Here is a 15,101-nt window from a genome sequence, read left to right as displayed (position 1 = left end):
AAATAGAAAACTATTCTAAATCCTTATCCTAATTCAATTAGGAAACCAAATAAAATATAAACTACTAATTAATTAATAAGCCATGCTCATGCATCACTAATGGAGTCTGATCTTTCCTGTACTCTCCCAAGTCAGTTACTAGCCACTTGCAAACATAGGCCTCGGCCTTTTCTTAATTGTTGCAGACTGCAGCCCCACACCCAATGGAGATAATGGGCTTCCAGTTGAAGTCAGGTAACTATCAGAGCAGTCCCCAATCCTAGCTTCTCCATTTGAAAGGAACTTCTCATCTAGACAACCAGCTGCAGTCTCTGCCAAAGAAGGGACTTTTAGGGAGTCGAGTGGAACTGCACCTAGACAGTCGTTGGTGACTTTGATTGCCAGTTCAGAGAGCTCTTGCCTTACTTCCTCAAACCCAACTGATGCCACGGGCTGCTCATTCAGAGCTTTGCACGCTTTCTCGAGTATGGACTGTGGGTACTTTCCTTGTGCTTCAATACGAAGATGAAGGTGACGCTGGACCTAATCACAGGGTTACAAGAAAACGTACTTATTGATCATCAATATTAAGCAATTAAGTGCATCAGTCGTTGGCTCAAAACCTGTCAAGTGTGCCGATTAGGTATGTTCTCCTCTCTTCTAAACTCCGTCTTTTTTTTATCTTTTTTTTTGCAAGCGCATGAATTTTAATTATCACTGTGGTTATACGAATTGCAGATAGCAGTGAGTGGGTGTTTCAAAAGTATGGGCACTAGGATTGATACAGGCAAGGAACTTGGCGTTTTGGCTTGTTTATTGAAGACTACTGAAGTAGAAGTGTTGAGCGTGATACGCCTTTGGTTTTTTCTTTAACTATTCCTATTATTCCTATTCTTAATGAAGTACTTGAGACGTTTTAGCATGTGCTATGTAGATGTAAATCATGTAATACCCTCTCCAGTCTTGTCTTGTTAAATACATTTGATGACTATATTGGCGGAGGCATTGGTATGCATTGCTAGGCAACTTTGCAATTTATTCCAAAGATCTTATTACTTTTGGATCTTTTTATAGTGTGTTTTCATTATGAGTGTATATTTGGGGCTGCTCGATGAGATTAGTTTCAGTTGGATTTGCACGACTAGGATTTACATGAAATTATTGTTTGAATTGTTCAGTTAAGTTTATATTTGCACTTGTAGCATTCGAGTGGGAACCTGCAAGAATGTAATTGGTGCATATAATTTGTTTTCCAGCGGCGCTACGGCAAACTTGTGTGATTTAACAAGACCTAATAAGTTATCAAACTTCCAGACAAGATGGTGCTACCAAATGATGTGGATCTTCTTAACCCACCAGCTGAGCATGAAAATAGGAAGCATAAGCTCAAACGTCTTGTTCAATCCCCAAACTCCTTTTTCATGGATGTCAAGTGCCAGGGTTGCTTCAATATAACTACTGTCTTCAGCCACTCTCAAACTGTTGTGGTCTGTGGGAACTGCCAGACTGTTTTGTGCCAACCAACAGGTGGCCGCGCTAGACTTACTAGGGATGCTCATTCAGGAGAAAGGGGGATTAAGGCCCGCTTCATTGCTTTTCTGTTGCTTGGGTTGATATTGGGTTAGCTTTGTGACGAAATGTTTTTGGTTCTGATAAATATAGATTTGGTAGGGGTGGTACTACTTTATCGTTTCTATCTGTGACTTCGTATGTTGAATTATGTTCTAGCTCTCTTGAGTACCTTTTTGTTTCGGTATTGTCTATGAATTATTATCTTTGAGTTGGTTTTCTAAGTTCAGTATTTGCCTTTGTTAAAAAAAAATGTTGGGATACCTGCAATATTTTTTTTTAAATGAAAAAACTAATACCCGACGGATAAAAAAATGTCTAATAGTAAACTAACCCGACGGCCAATAATCCGACGGTCAGTGACAGCTGTACTATCTGACGGCTTATGACTGCTGAAATACCGACGTCTTCCGAGTAATATAATCCGTCGGAACCCTTTGCCGACCGAGCATTTTCCGTCCGTCTTGCAGTAGTTTTTAGTTGTCATATAATACATTTGGCGACTGTTTTTATCCGTTGGTTAAAGTTTCTTTTATAGTGATTTGTGTATGCACACTTTATATTAGTTGAATGAATATCAATTACAACATACAAACACAATGAATAACAAAGAGAACTACAACCATTGGCGACCTCATTTCTATAGCACCTTCATTTCCATAACACCCTAACTACAACATACAAGCACAATAAATATATAAGAGGTTTAAACAATCAAAAGCCTATATTTTTCGCAAACATAGCACCCTCATTTCCGACTTCTTTCATTGGTACAATGCATCAATCGGATCTCTATAATTTGCATAAATAATAACCTCAGTTTTCTAGAGACGCTACAACCATATAGGGGTGCCAACGGGTCGGGTTTTAGTGGTTTTGGTTTGGGTTTTACTATTTGTAGTTTTATCGGTTTCGGTTCTCAACGGTTTTAGTATGAGAATTATAGAACCCAACCCAAAACCATCAAAACTCACGGTTTTTTATCGGTTTCAGTTCTAATTCGGGTCTTTATTATTTATTATGATTATTAAACAATTTCAATCATTTAAACACTAACACTTATTTTTATTTTTTTCTTTTTCTACATGCTAATATTTTATGTATAATTAGTAATGTATCAACAATCATATTTACATCAATCTATAAACATATATCAATCATACACGTTAAAACATTTACTATTCATATGATAATTTCAAGTTTTGATATAGAAATTAAAATAATCAAATATCTAACCCCAAAAATTTGATTGTTTTTTTATGTGCATACACATATATTTGTTTCCTTGTATTAACTCGATCGTATACACGTACAATCACATATATTTGTTACCTTGATATATTTTACGTACATACACATATATTTGTACACGTGTATTAACTCACATTTTAAATCGAACATGCGAGTACATATATCTTACAATTACATCTCATCACTAATTTTTAACATGAACAATACATATTGGTTTATAATAAGTGTGTGTACCACAAAATATCAAACATGTGTATCCTATTTAAATATACACGTGCATAAGTTAATAAATATAAAATGTATTAGTTAATTCATAATATACACGTTGACATTATTATTAACACTAGCAAGATGCACGTGCTATGCACGCGATGTCAAACAAAACTTACCAAAGAGTGTAAACATAATTTGGGTGAGCACACTTACAATTAACATATTGCCTGAGCAGACACACTGGCAGCCATTTAAAATTTTAATTGAATGGAACTCCATTCCTATTTGATTTTCAGACATACGTAAGTAATAAACTTTTAAGTATAGCTCCAAATCACATGTACTTTAAGCTTCTCATCCTAGCAAGTGCATGTTGCAAACGACAAAGATAAAAGGTTAGTGCATCATATCAAAAGCATCTATGTAACTTTATTCACTGAAATCAGTATCCAAACCTTAGGTAAATATGTAGTATGCAACCGCAGGTATTGAATTGGAAGAATGGGACATACCCTCCATAGTTGAGTCATTTGGTTTGTTAATCAATCATCCAAAATGGAGTTACAATGGCATATGCAGCACAACAGCATACTCAGTCTACATGGGATATTACATCAATATAAGAATTAAAGTATACCAATAACAAAAAGAAGTAGGTCGTTCTGATTTGTCCTCCACTATAATAGCTGATATGTTGTAACCATTTACTCGCAAGCAGCTATTCGCAGGTAGAGTGAAATGGGTGGGGAATCTAGGGAAGCACGTTCTTTTATGAGTGTTCATGCATTGGCGCTATTTGAAACCGGGTCCCGTGATCGACCATAAACTTAGCAATTGTCAAAGGGAATGATTCTCAGATAGTAACTGTGATTATGAAATGGAATGCATCATACTCACATATATGCAAGAAATCATCAAGAATAGAACCCATTGGATCCATTGATACTCCAATATTAACCGAGTATCTTAGGGATGAACATAATTCAATTAGAAAATATTTCATTACTTATTTAAAGAGATTAAATTTCAGATTGTTATAGTTATCTAGAATTATAATTGGATGGCCTTTTTATAATTCATTGAATTAGATATTTCCTATTCTAACATGGATATTTTAGGTGTTGGATTTATCGCCAATTTTCTCCAATAAGCACCACCAAATATAGTAATATACCATAATTGTTTTTTTATTGTACATTATTCACGAAGATTATACATGAAGATTAGTTAAGGGAGGTGAAAAACGATAAATACAAAAGAGTTGATTAAACGATATATATATATATATATATATATATATATATATATATATATATATATATATATATAGAGAGAGAGAGAGAGAGAGAGAGAGAGAGAGAGAGAGAGAGAGAGAGAGAGAGAGAGTGTAAAGAACACATAAATTTACTCCAAAAATTTATAAGTTTCTTTGAGAAATATTCTTGACATAATCATATTGCTATACAGACATCATTCATAACCTCTTCCCCAAGGCATATTTTACTAACTACCAACTTGGTTTATAACTGATTTAGTCTTTATTCTCATTCCTAATGAACTAAAGAAGAAAAATATCAGAAAATTTAAACCGCCAAAGCAGTTCCAGAATGACCCCTATAATTCCATAAAGGATGGACTCTCACAAGGTTAAACCCTTTGCTTGCTTTACCAAAAAAAAAAAAAACCCTTTGATTGCCATTAAGTCGCTTAGAGCATTCCCAATACAGGTGGTTTTGGGGGGTTTGTGACTATAGTCACCGGTTTTTGTTCAAAAGGGTTGTTCAATGCAGAGGTGAAAAACTGGTGACTATTCTCCCAAGTCAAAAACCAAATGAAACCTTCAACCGAGATAGTGGCTGACTTGTGAACTTCGGATGAAATGTTGGATTCTATCTCGTGTGTTTTTTTCAATTTTTTTTCGGACGGAATGTTTCATTCCGTCTCGCGTGTTTTTTCGGTTTTTTTTAACTTCAGACAAAATACGGACGGGATGTTACATTCCGTCTCAATCAAAATGCCTCTAGACGGAATCCAACATCCCGTCCGGGATTATTTACCACCTTTGCATTGGGCAGCCTCACCTTGCTTTTCGCCAAAATGGTGAAAATTTTGGGAAAATACTGCCTATGTGGCAGTGATAAGAGGGGAAATAAATCCACCAGCATTGGGAATGCTCTTAGCTTGGATCCACTTTCTTTCACGTATATTGCAGCCCCTGCCATGAGTAAAAACAAATTTTGGGCTAAACTTGGGGCTTGATAAAAACACCTTTACAAAATTCGCACCTAATTAGTGGAAGTCGTCATTCATTGATCTTGGTTCGAATAAACTCAATGGTCTACTTCCTGATAGTCTCTCCTCTTGTCTAGCACTGAGAGCTATTAATTTTGGTAGGAATAATCTCAACAGTCAAATTCCCGAAAGCTTCAAGAATTTGCAGTCCCTCTCTTACCTCTCGCTTTCTAACACCAGCATTCACAATATTTCAATTGCTCTTGCTGGTTTGCAGCAATGCGAGAACCTAAAAACACTTGTGCTCACCCAGAACTTCCAATCTAAAGTGATGCCAGCGGTTGAAGATCTAAAGTTTGAGAACCTTACAACTCTTGTAATTGCATATTGTGGCCTAACCGGATCTATTCCATAATGTGTGGCTAAGAAATTCCACCAAATTGCAGTTGTTGGATATATCGTTGAATCACTTGAGTGGAACCATTCCAAATTGGTTAGGCGGGATGCAATCCCTATTTTACTTGGATTTGTCGAACAATTCTCTTTCTGGAGAAATCCCAAGTAGCTTGACCAAATTGGAAAGCCTCATTGACCATAACATCTCGTTAGAAGAACCGTCTCCTGACATCCCATTTTTCCTTAGACAAAACCAGAGCAGTGCTAGGGTGCAGCAGATAATCCGATTTTGAGCTTCCCACCATCTTTGGATCTTAGTTGTAACAACCTCACTGGACCTGTTTGGCCAGAGTTTGGGAATCTAATTTGATTTTCAACTTATACTTACGATTAATTTCTATGGATTCATTGTTGATTGTTAGACTGTACACTCTTACGCCAATTTAGTTCTTTCTAAAAGTGGTTCCCTTAAAATTAAAGAGCATGAGATATATATTGTCCTGCTTCTTGATCGTAGTAGTTAATATTCTTCACAACAGTACACAATACACAAATGATAATTTCATGAAAACAAAAAGTACACAGTACGTATGATATGCTTAATGCCGTTAATGGTGATGAATCAATCAAAATGCATGGATGTTGGTGGAGTTGCATTGGTTTCTTGCCCCACGAGCGGATCTTTGAATCGATCAAGTATTAGCTTGCCCTTGTATCAATCAAAAGCAGCCTTCGCTAAGACCCTTTGACAAATCCCGTGTAGTCCAGTCGAGGAAATCACCTTTTTATGTAGGATAAACGGTGCAAAATAAATCATCCTTTGCCTCCAAATTGTTTTAGTAACTTTGATGTGTAAGCCATTTGGAAATACTATCCCTGGAGTCTTGACTACTTCTCCTCCCCTGATTTTAGTCCACCTGAAATAATTTCATAGTGTTAAACCTGTAATACGCGGTAATGCATTATGCATTTCTTATCCACATACACACAATTTTTTATTATTATAAAAATGGCTTGAATGATAATTACCTATATTTCGTTACCAATGAATGGAGAACAACAGACATTTGCAACTTTGCAAATTCTGCTCCAGCGCATAATCTCATTCCTCCACCGAAAGCCATGAAACTCTTGCTACAAGTCCTTACATGATTACAATCTTTAGGTGGAGCAAAATTGGGTGGATATACTATCTAGCAGTGGAACAGAAAAAGAATTGCTGGTATCAGAAAGGCAACCTCAGAAACCTGCAATGTTATACTCCTCGCAGTCTCAGGGCTAACAGGTCCAAATGCTGAAAAAGGAGTGATTGCCCCACTCCTACCCGATCTAGAACTGTTTTCAACAGATAAAAATTGAAGCATTCAAGTAAGTAAGAGTTGAATCAAAACAGGAGCAGATCTATTGGGGAAAAAAAATTGACTAAAATATGCACCTTCCGGCAAATACACACGAACCATGACCGCATATCGACAAAAAAATATAAAAAAAAAGCTCAAATGGCGGGATTTCCAATAGAGCAAGATAATCAGTAATATTAACACTGAATGAATGGGTGCTTATGTTGGATACTAAATGATGGTTTTATTATTGTTATCTTTTTCATGTTGTACACATAGATTTTCTCAACCTATTTTGCATTTACTAATGAATATCTACTTGCACCAAGCAAATAAAAAATAACAATAAGAAAGTTAAAAATAAATTAATATAAATCAGGAATGAATATACGCGAAAAATGTACTGAAAAATAAAAGGTGTATGGTTGTCGATAATCTCGTGATTCAAAGATTCACTTAAATTTCTAACAACCCGAACTGAGTACATTACACCTGAAGTTTGCCAAAAATCAAATATAAAGAATACAGAATTTGGCCTTTCCAGTTATTTAAGACACAGCAGCAAGTCAACAATTTCAAGTGTTGAGTGCAAGGTGCAAGTGTTGAGGATCTCTTACTTTCACCTCCATACCAATCAAAACAGTTAATAACTTAATATTTTTAAGACATTATAGACATCACCTTTGATGCTTAACGTAGAGCAAATAACATGAAAACTCTTCAAGGTTTTTGAAGGACCCCAGCCTTTGCCTTTCTAAAAGATTTCTAATAAGCATGCACATTATGACGGAGAATGTTTTTTGGGACAATCTAACCAGAATTACAGCCTGGGCAACATCTTCGTTTCTTCGTGTTTTTTCAGAAGACTGAGACATGGCAGCCCGTGCAACTAAATCAACACATCTGTAAGAACTATAAATATTCCTGCTTTTCATAATAGATTCTAACGGATGCTAGCCCGATTGTGCAACACACCAGTCCGGGGAGGGTGGGATGTACGCAGGCTTAACCCCCGCAGTTGGAGATGTTGTTACGGGACTCAATCTCGTGGTCGGGCCACGACGGGATTGGTTTTAGATTCTAATTATTAGCAACCATAGTGAACTTGCTGCTCCAAAAATCACAGACTCAACTTCCACTTTTTCTTTTCTTCCTTATTTCTACATCTTACATAATCGAGCTATGCGTATATTACTTCAACCATACACAATAAAATAGGGTACATACTACCAAACAAAGTCACGATCTAAATAAACAGATGAAAAAAAAAAAAGGAGGACACTACTGTAGCATCATATCACAAAGGATATCGGTCGGTACCATCGCTGACCAAGTAGTCTCCTCTATAATGTCATTCATCTCAGAAATTGTTGGTGGGATCAAAATCACTTAAAGAACAAATCGCGGATGACAGAAGTTAACAAACTTTTAGAAAATAGGGTACATAATACTAAACAAAGTGATGATCAAAATAAAATAAATGAACAAACAAAAAATTTAAAAAAAAAAAAAAAAAAACAACAGAGGGCACTACTGTATAATGAATCAAATCATAAAAGGATATCGGTCGGACTCATCAGATGAAGTAGTCTCCTCTATAATGCCATTCAACTGAGGACAATGCCTGCGAGAGCCCATGAAAGTGGTCCAATTGGAGTCAACAAAACCTTAAACCTGACGCTAGTATTAATGCAAACAACAAATGATTTTTATGTAGAGATGATAGAAGAATAATGTCACCTTAAGATGCTTCAACCTTATACCGTCGTACTTGTCATGCTGAAGCCAGTTCACAGCGGATGTGACATGGCCTATAAAAATAGAAAAAGGATAAGCAACCATAAGATCTAATAATAAGATGAAAGCGGATATTCAATTTTACCAACCGGATTCATCAAGTGGTTGAGGAGCCTTAATATGTAAAAAATTTTAATATTTTCCTGTTCTTCTTCGTTACCAAGTCCAGAGTTCAAAAGAAGCACATCGTGCCCCCTAAAAAGTTTAGATAAGCTAAGAGTGATGTTCCTCAAGTAGCTGCAAATACAGTTGGTAAGCTAAAAGTAGAAACAACAGACAGACTCACATAGAGGCTGCCAAGATTCTTAGCTCGGTACTGGGTTCCAGGCAACATAATGGACAGCTTCACCAACTTCCCAAATTCTAACACATCGACCAGTTTCAACCTCCCATACGCGTACAATTCCATCACTCGAACCTTTAATCAGATTGGAGACGAATGTGTAATTTAAGACATGGAAAACCAAATGAAGAGAAGAACTAAAGTATAGCTTTCCTTACCAGAGGCTAGCCATTAGCCTGACACTTGAACGGAAATTGACATGACAGTGTCCTTATGACCTTTATATTCAAGATAGCATGTGGAAGGATAAGGCTTTAGATCTTTCTTACTTGGTAACTTGGGCTTCAAAGATTCAGGATCAATGTTGATCTGGGCACAAACATGCCAAATTAGCTATCATTGAATATATATTTCTTTATGTGGAAGAAAAGAAATTGGCTATCACCTGCTTTATATAGATACATATGGAATAAGTCTATAGTTTTAGAAAATAAACCACACGAGACATTCACTTACACGTTTCTTCCGGGTTCTAGGACATAAGTACAAATCCAAACAACGATCAAAGGCTTCCTTGAGAGAATTAAGATAAGCTGGAACAGTTCTCAGAGACTCAAACCTAATACAAACAACATTGCCCAAAATGATTAAGAAGCCCACTATGAAAGAAGATACAAAACAAATCATACAAGCAGAGAAATGAGTTGCTTACCTTTTTGGGATAAACTTAGGACGATCCTCTTCATACAACAACTGATATTTATCAACCTCTTCTTGAGTAGGGATATATTCAAGTGAAGGATTCTAAGATTCCTTGTGACCTGAAAGAGAAAAGTTGTTAGTTTTAACTCGAAATTTTTGTTTAACAAAAGGAAGAAGGAATAAGAAGAAGATAATACCTGGTAATTTTGAAGGATCTAGAAAACAGACAAAGTGTGGATTAGATACCATTTTCTTCAGATTCTGAAGCTCATCAAATATGTATTCAACTATCAATCTAACAAAACAGAGCGGTTTCCTGACTCGCGGCTGGGATTGAGTTTCAGGGGGTATAAATCGACGATATTATACACTCCATACCTGCTGGTGCCTGTTCTTTTCTCTTTGTTGGTCCATTTGTTTGTTTGTTCTTATTAACCACCTGCAAGGTATAAGCTAATTAGACTTCCATGTGAATAATTTGACTTATTAAGTGTGCAAATTACTTACGTGTGCAAATTAATTTTCAAGGCTATTGCATTCGTCCTTCCCTCTAACGTGACTCCAAACTTATAAACCTTGTTATAAGCTCTTTTCTTTTGCTAGAGGATTTTCAAAAACAATACTTCTGAGTAGCGTACTATGACCTCAAACTACATAGCTACTCGTCTCAACACCAATTGGATTATGTTATAAGGCCATCATACAAATATCCAATTCAAGATAAGCACAATATTACAATATGAACTTTGGCCTGAGGCATACATTTGTCATTAGAATTTAAATAACAGCTAAATCATAGTTTACCCTCCAATTCCAATCCAATTATTTTTCGGAAAAATCGCGCGGATATCGGAACACAAATATCATGGCCGAATTCGGGAAAATATCGAATCGGAATTTGGAAAATTGGGTTTTCGGAAAAAAGTGGCACCCCCAATCGTAGGTCCTAGCGTATTTTTGAAGAAGATACATACAATGGTTACAGAAAGCCAAAACAATGTACTCACTATAGGTCCATTGCTCAGAGCATACTCCTTTGCAAACTTGCATGCCTGCTTCACTGCGAGAGCATCCATACCGTCCACCTGTTACAGTACATTCACATGTGAGAATCCATTGGTAACAAAAATAATCTAAAAATAATTACTTAAAAACCACTATAACTAATTAATCTTTCTGTGTCCGGTAAGTCTTCTAGTTTGAATTGAAATAAAGTTTCAAATACTTACTGAATATAACGAAACAAACATGGCCATGAATTGTCAGACCATGACGAAAATTATGCCTTTCCACCTAAGTAGTAGCACCTATGACGCTTAATCAAAACTATTACCAGAAAGGTACACACAATCTAGGTTCCGGCTTACTTGAATAAAGTCTGATCAAGCATTGAGGTTTAGATTCACTGACGCGCTCAATGGCATATAGTATGTAGATACAAATAAAGTAAAGCAAAATAAGGGAAGAAAAAAAGGTTGGAAGGAATGATGTACATGTGACAGAGCTAGAGAATTAACCTTGTACTATTAACTTTACAAATCTGAAATGCAACCACTTTTCACCTACAAGCGTTATGGTGTTATGACACATGCATCACATAGCATGTGATTCGGTTTTCAGAAGTTCATAGGATGAAGAAACTCATATTGCTAGGTGATATTCACCTTTTGCGTACTTTAGAGATTTGAATCTCTTCTTTGTCGAAAGTGCGAATTCAAAGATTACCTTACTCACGATCTTCGTGTTCGTATAGTTGGAGTAAGGATTCGAACTAACCTAAAGTTCAGGACAAACTATAACTTGGTTTTTACTCTTAGGGAACTAGTGAGTAAGTTTAAATATGATTATATTAATTCTAAATAATTGGTTTAGATTTTTACTACACAAAAATTAAAAACACATTAAGTTTCAAAATCATGCAACTAAGACACAATACAATTTACTAAAAGAAAAGGTGGAGAGTTAATCCTCCTCATGTGAAGATAACTTTTGTTGTTTGATTTTAATAAGTTCATTTTATTCTTCCTAGACTCATAGACAAGTCCTAATAGAAGAAAACTTGATCCCTAACATGTATGGCTCATCTCTAAGCTCATACATGCTAGCAAGTGGAACCAAAGCAATAACTTATCTCTAAGCTCATCACTTTGATCCCTAACTAGACACTACACCAACTATCATTTTGGGATAGGATGTAGGTCTAGTTGTTCTTCCTAACAACTTACCAAACCAACAACAATGATTTTCCCTCACATGAGTTTTATTAACTCCCCAAAAGGGAAGTTAGCTCATGATCCTTGGGATAATGGATTACAAGTGAGAAAGTAACAAAAAGAGAGAGAGAAAAATGAAGAAGAAAGCTAACTATCTAAACTCACTTGCTTTTTATTTATTTTCCACTAGAAGAAAACCAAAGTTTCCTCCATTAAAACTATTACAAGCTATTTCTTACCAACTAAAACTTAAACTAAAAATCCAAGACTAAGGAACTAAAATAATACAATGTAGGGAAAAGAAGTCAAGGGAGTAAATGGAGTGTCCCCCTTGTCTTGTTTTCTTCTCCATTTGAGAGAAATCTAATTTCCTCCCACGTGAAACATCAAACCACATTTACTTCATTTTTATCCACCACATTAAAACAAAGTGACATCTTGCCTTTTTTCACTATTAACACCTAATCTAATTAATTACATGCAAGGTGTCAACTTTGCACCAATAATTTGGCATTTTTGTCTTGACATGCTCCATGATTGATGACTCATCCAATCTTGCGGGTCCGCATAATGGGTCCATGTGCAGTCCAGTGGTGGTCCGGTCTTTGGGCAATTTTACAACTTCCCGCCTATGCATAGAGTTCATTGCCCTGATTGTCTGAGCAGCTCACTTGTCACATTCGGAGTCCTGGTTCAAGAGGTAGGAGCTTCGGAAGTTTGATGCTTCTGTGCAGATTTGGAAGAATTCATATATACGTCATTCCTCGTGCTTTATCGCAGGTTTAACCAATATTTTCCATGTTTACTGCGAATACCTACAAAAGTATGAAAACATATTTATTTCATGATTATTAAACACATCATTAACCAAATTTATATATCCCAATGGGGTTTCATAATACACTTTTGGGTGCTTATCACTAGGACGTGCTATAAGGATTTTCAACTTACAAGAATAACATCAACCTTCAGAAACTTGGAAGCTGTATAAAGGATTAAGAGTAACTTCAATCAAATGCAGCAACTAATATTGCTTTCCTTGAAACAACCATGTTAATGTACAAGAAGTATTCGTGTCTTAAAGGTAAAACCAATTCCGAGTTGTCGCAAAAGTTATCATTCGTTTTAGTTTGGCAAAACATATCCTTCTTTTATGTAAATCCTAAGAGCTACTTGACTCCACCTCGCCTGCCCTAACATGGTACTAAGGAAGGACATTACCCTGAACCCACACATGTTAGAACATCATCAATTATCCAAAATTCTCCAATTACAAAAAAGTCCTTGGAAAATCAAAATTCTAAAATATGAGCACGCACCCCATAGCCAAATCATAAAAAGGCCTCTTTATGTCGAGAACAACCTTTGGCACTCTCAAATCATCACTTTTGGAGTTTTGGGAAATGACAAAACCTCAAAATGCATTATGTTCCTGTACTCCCACCTTTGAAATAGTACTAAACATACTAACACTAAATGCACATCAAGACCAAAATGATAATTACAGTTTTTTATGAGCAAACTATCTGTTAAACAATGCATGGACGTATGTCCCTAACACAAGGAACCAAAGCGATAAAACATCTTGCAAAGGCAGATTTGTAGAGGAATAACTCACACAAGGGCGGGTAAAACAGCAGAGGCTCATGCTGTGTTAGTTCCAACTTCCAAGTCACAAAATCTAATTATTTTAAATTAGCAGTTAAAGTTGGAGAGGATCTCATTGCAGAATCCCAATTACAAACAAAACCTTGGAACTTCAATCTTCTAAAAGATAAGGTCCTAATAGCACAATCATACAAGACCTCTTTTACATCAAGAACGACCCTTTGGCACTACCAAATGACCTCCCGAATGTACATTGGTAACCAAAACAGCATAGAAACGCAGAGTCGTAGATGGTATAGCTTACATAATGGAAGGTAAAACAAAAGAGACTATGGATTTCTGATGAAATTATCAGTTAAAGTTAAATAAGATCTCATTATTATCAGCAACCATAGATTTAGTGCATAATGCTAGACATCGCACAAAGAGGCTCAAAAAATGAGTGAAAAATGAGGTGTAGAAAGGTTTAGCTATTATATTTTAGTTTCTTCCTATTTCTCCGTAAACCAAATTTTGTTAAAATAGATGCATGCAAGCATCACAGATCACAACCTTGTAACTATTTACACCATCTACTTAGTAGCCGATATGAAGCTTCATCAAATTTATTACCAAGACAACTACAACTAATCCACAAATTTGCTACCGACCACCCAATCCTACCAGTTCTTATACACTCATAGAGGCACATGAAGTCCAAAAGTGTGATACACAAACAACCATCACACTTGCAACTTCCATACAATGAGAACTACAATGCACAAATGCACCTCATTTCACCAGACAAACAAATGCCTATTAAACCAAATCTTAATTGTAGACAGTTTTATACGTGATAAAACTTTAGCAAAACAAATACGATGTAAATAACAGAATAACCACAATAAAATAAATTTCCCCTCACCTTCAATCCAAGTACATAATCACCGCGCTTATAATAAGCCAGACTCTTAGCAGCTCTCCATTCCGCAGTCCCCATTCCATCTACAAAACAAAGACAAACCCAAATAAAAAACACATAAACCACAATGAAACAATCCAAAAACCATCCAAACTAATACTAACAATGATTATTCTCGCAAACCAAAATCACAGGCAAATCCCAAAGAGTGTTTTAGTTATTAGCCAAATAATTACTATCTGTCTGTCAACCCCTTAGTTCTTAACTAATATTTCCAAATAACCTTAAAACACTCAACCATATAACCAAATCCTAGTTTAGTAAAAGCACAACCATAAAAGAAAAAAATGTTCCTTATATCACAAGAACTAATATTTGAATCATACCAACAGATCTGTAAGTATTTGTATCCTCGGGCAATGGTCGTAATTCTTCCAGTGTTTAAAAAGCACGTTTTTTCTCCGTCTCTTTGTTTCGCATTTGAGCCACCACCTGAAAAATACATTTAGTGTAAATTAAAATATAATATAATATAAATGAATACAATTTGAGTACACTAATTTATTTTCAGAGTAATACCTGTTTCAACTTGTCAATAGCTTCTATCATACGGCCTT

The 15,101-nt window shown here is 35.8% G+C and overlaps 1 protein-coding gene, 1 long non-coding RNA gene and 1 pseudogene across 3 annotated transcripts; 1 reads left to right on the top strand and 2 right to left on the bottom strand.

Annotated features, from left to right (window-relative positions):
* Positions 1 to 138: 138 nt before the first annotated feature.
* On the bottom strand, positions 139 to 924 carry LOC147518884 (protein PHR1-LIKE 3-like). Its single transcript, XM_086594033.1, has 2 exons — positions 886 to 924; positions 139 to 522 (listed from the first exon to the last, which is right to left on the bottom strand). Exons 1-2 carry the CDS (start codon positions 922 to 924, stop codon positions 139 to 141), a joined length of 423 nt encoding a protein of 140 aa, XP_086450159.1.
* A 317-nt stretch (positions 925 to 1,241) lies between these two features.
* LOC147518883 (small ribosomal subunit protein eS27y pseudogene) lies at positions 1,242 to 1,558 on the top strand (annotated as a pseudogene).
* A 7,003-nt stretch (positions 1,559 to 8,561) lies between these two features.
* LOC147518882 (uncharacterized) lies at positions 8,562 to 10,053 on the bottom strand. Of its 2 annotated transcripts, XR_015214146.1 has the most exons (7): positions 9,960 to 10,053; positions 9,773 to 9,881; positions 9,577 to 9,679; positions 9,279 to 9,429; positions 9,064 to 9,195; positions 8,721 to 8,791; positions 8,562 to 8,604 (listed from the first exon to the last, which is right to left on the bottom strand). It is a non-coding gene; the product is annotated as an uncharacterized LOC147518882 (long non-coding RNA). The 2 variants fall into 2 exon arrangements; XR_015214145.1 differs by lacking the exon at positions 8,562 to 8,604 and having other exon boundaries at positions 8,665 to 8,791.
* Positions 10,054 to 15,101: the final 5,048 nt, after the last annotated feature.

This window comes from Coptis chinensis, chromosome 2 (assembly GCF_015680905.1).
Source record: "Coptis chinensis isolate HL-2020 chromosome 2, ASM1568090v1, whole genome shotgun sequence".
Classification (NCBI taxonomy): Eukaryota; Viridiplantae; Streptophyta; class Magnoliopsida; order Ranunculales; family Ranunculaceae; genus Coptis; species Coptis chinensis.
Note: the sequence above shows the minus strand (reverse complement) of the source record. Positions and strands in the feature narration are given on the sequence as shown.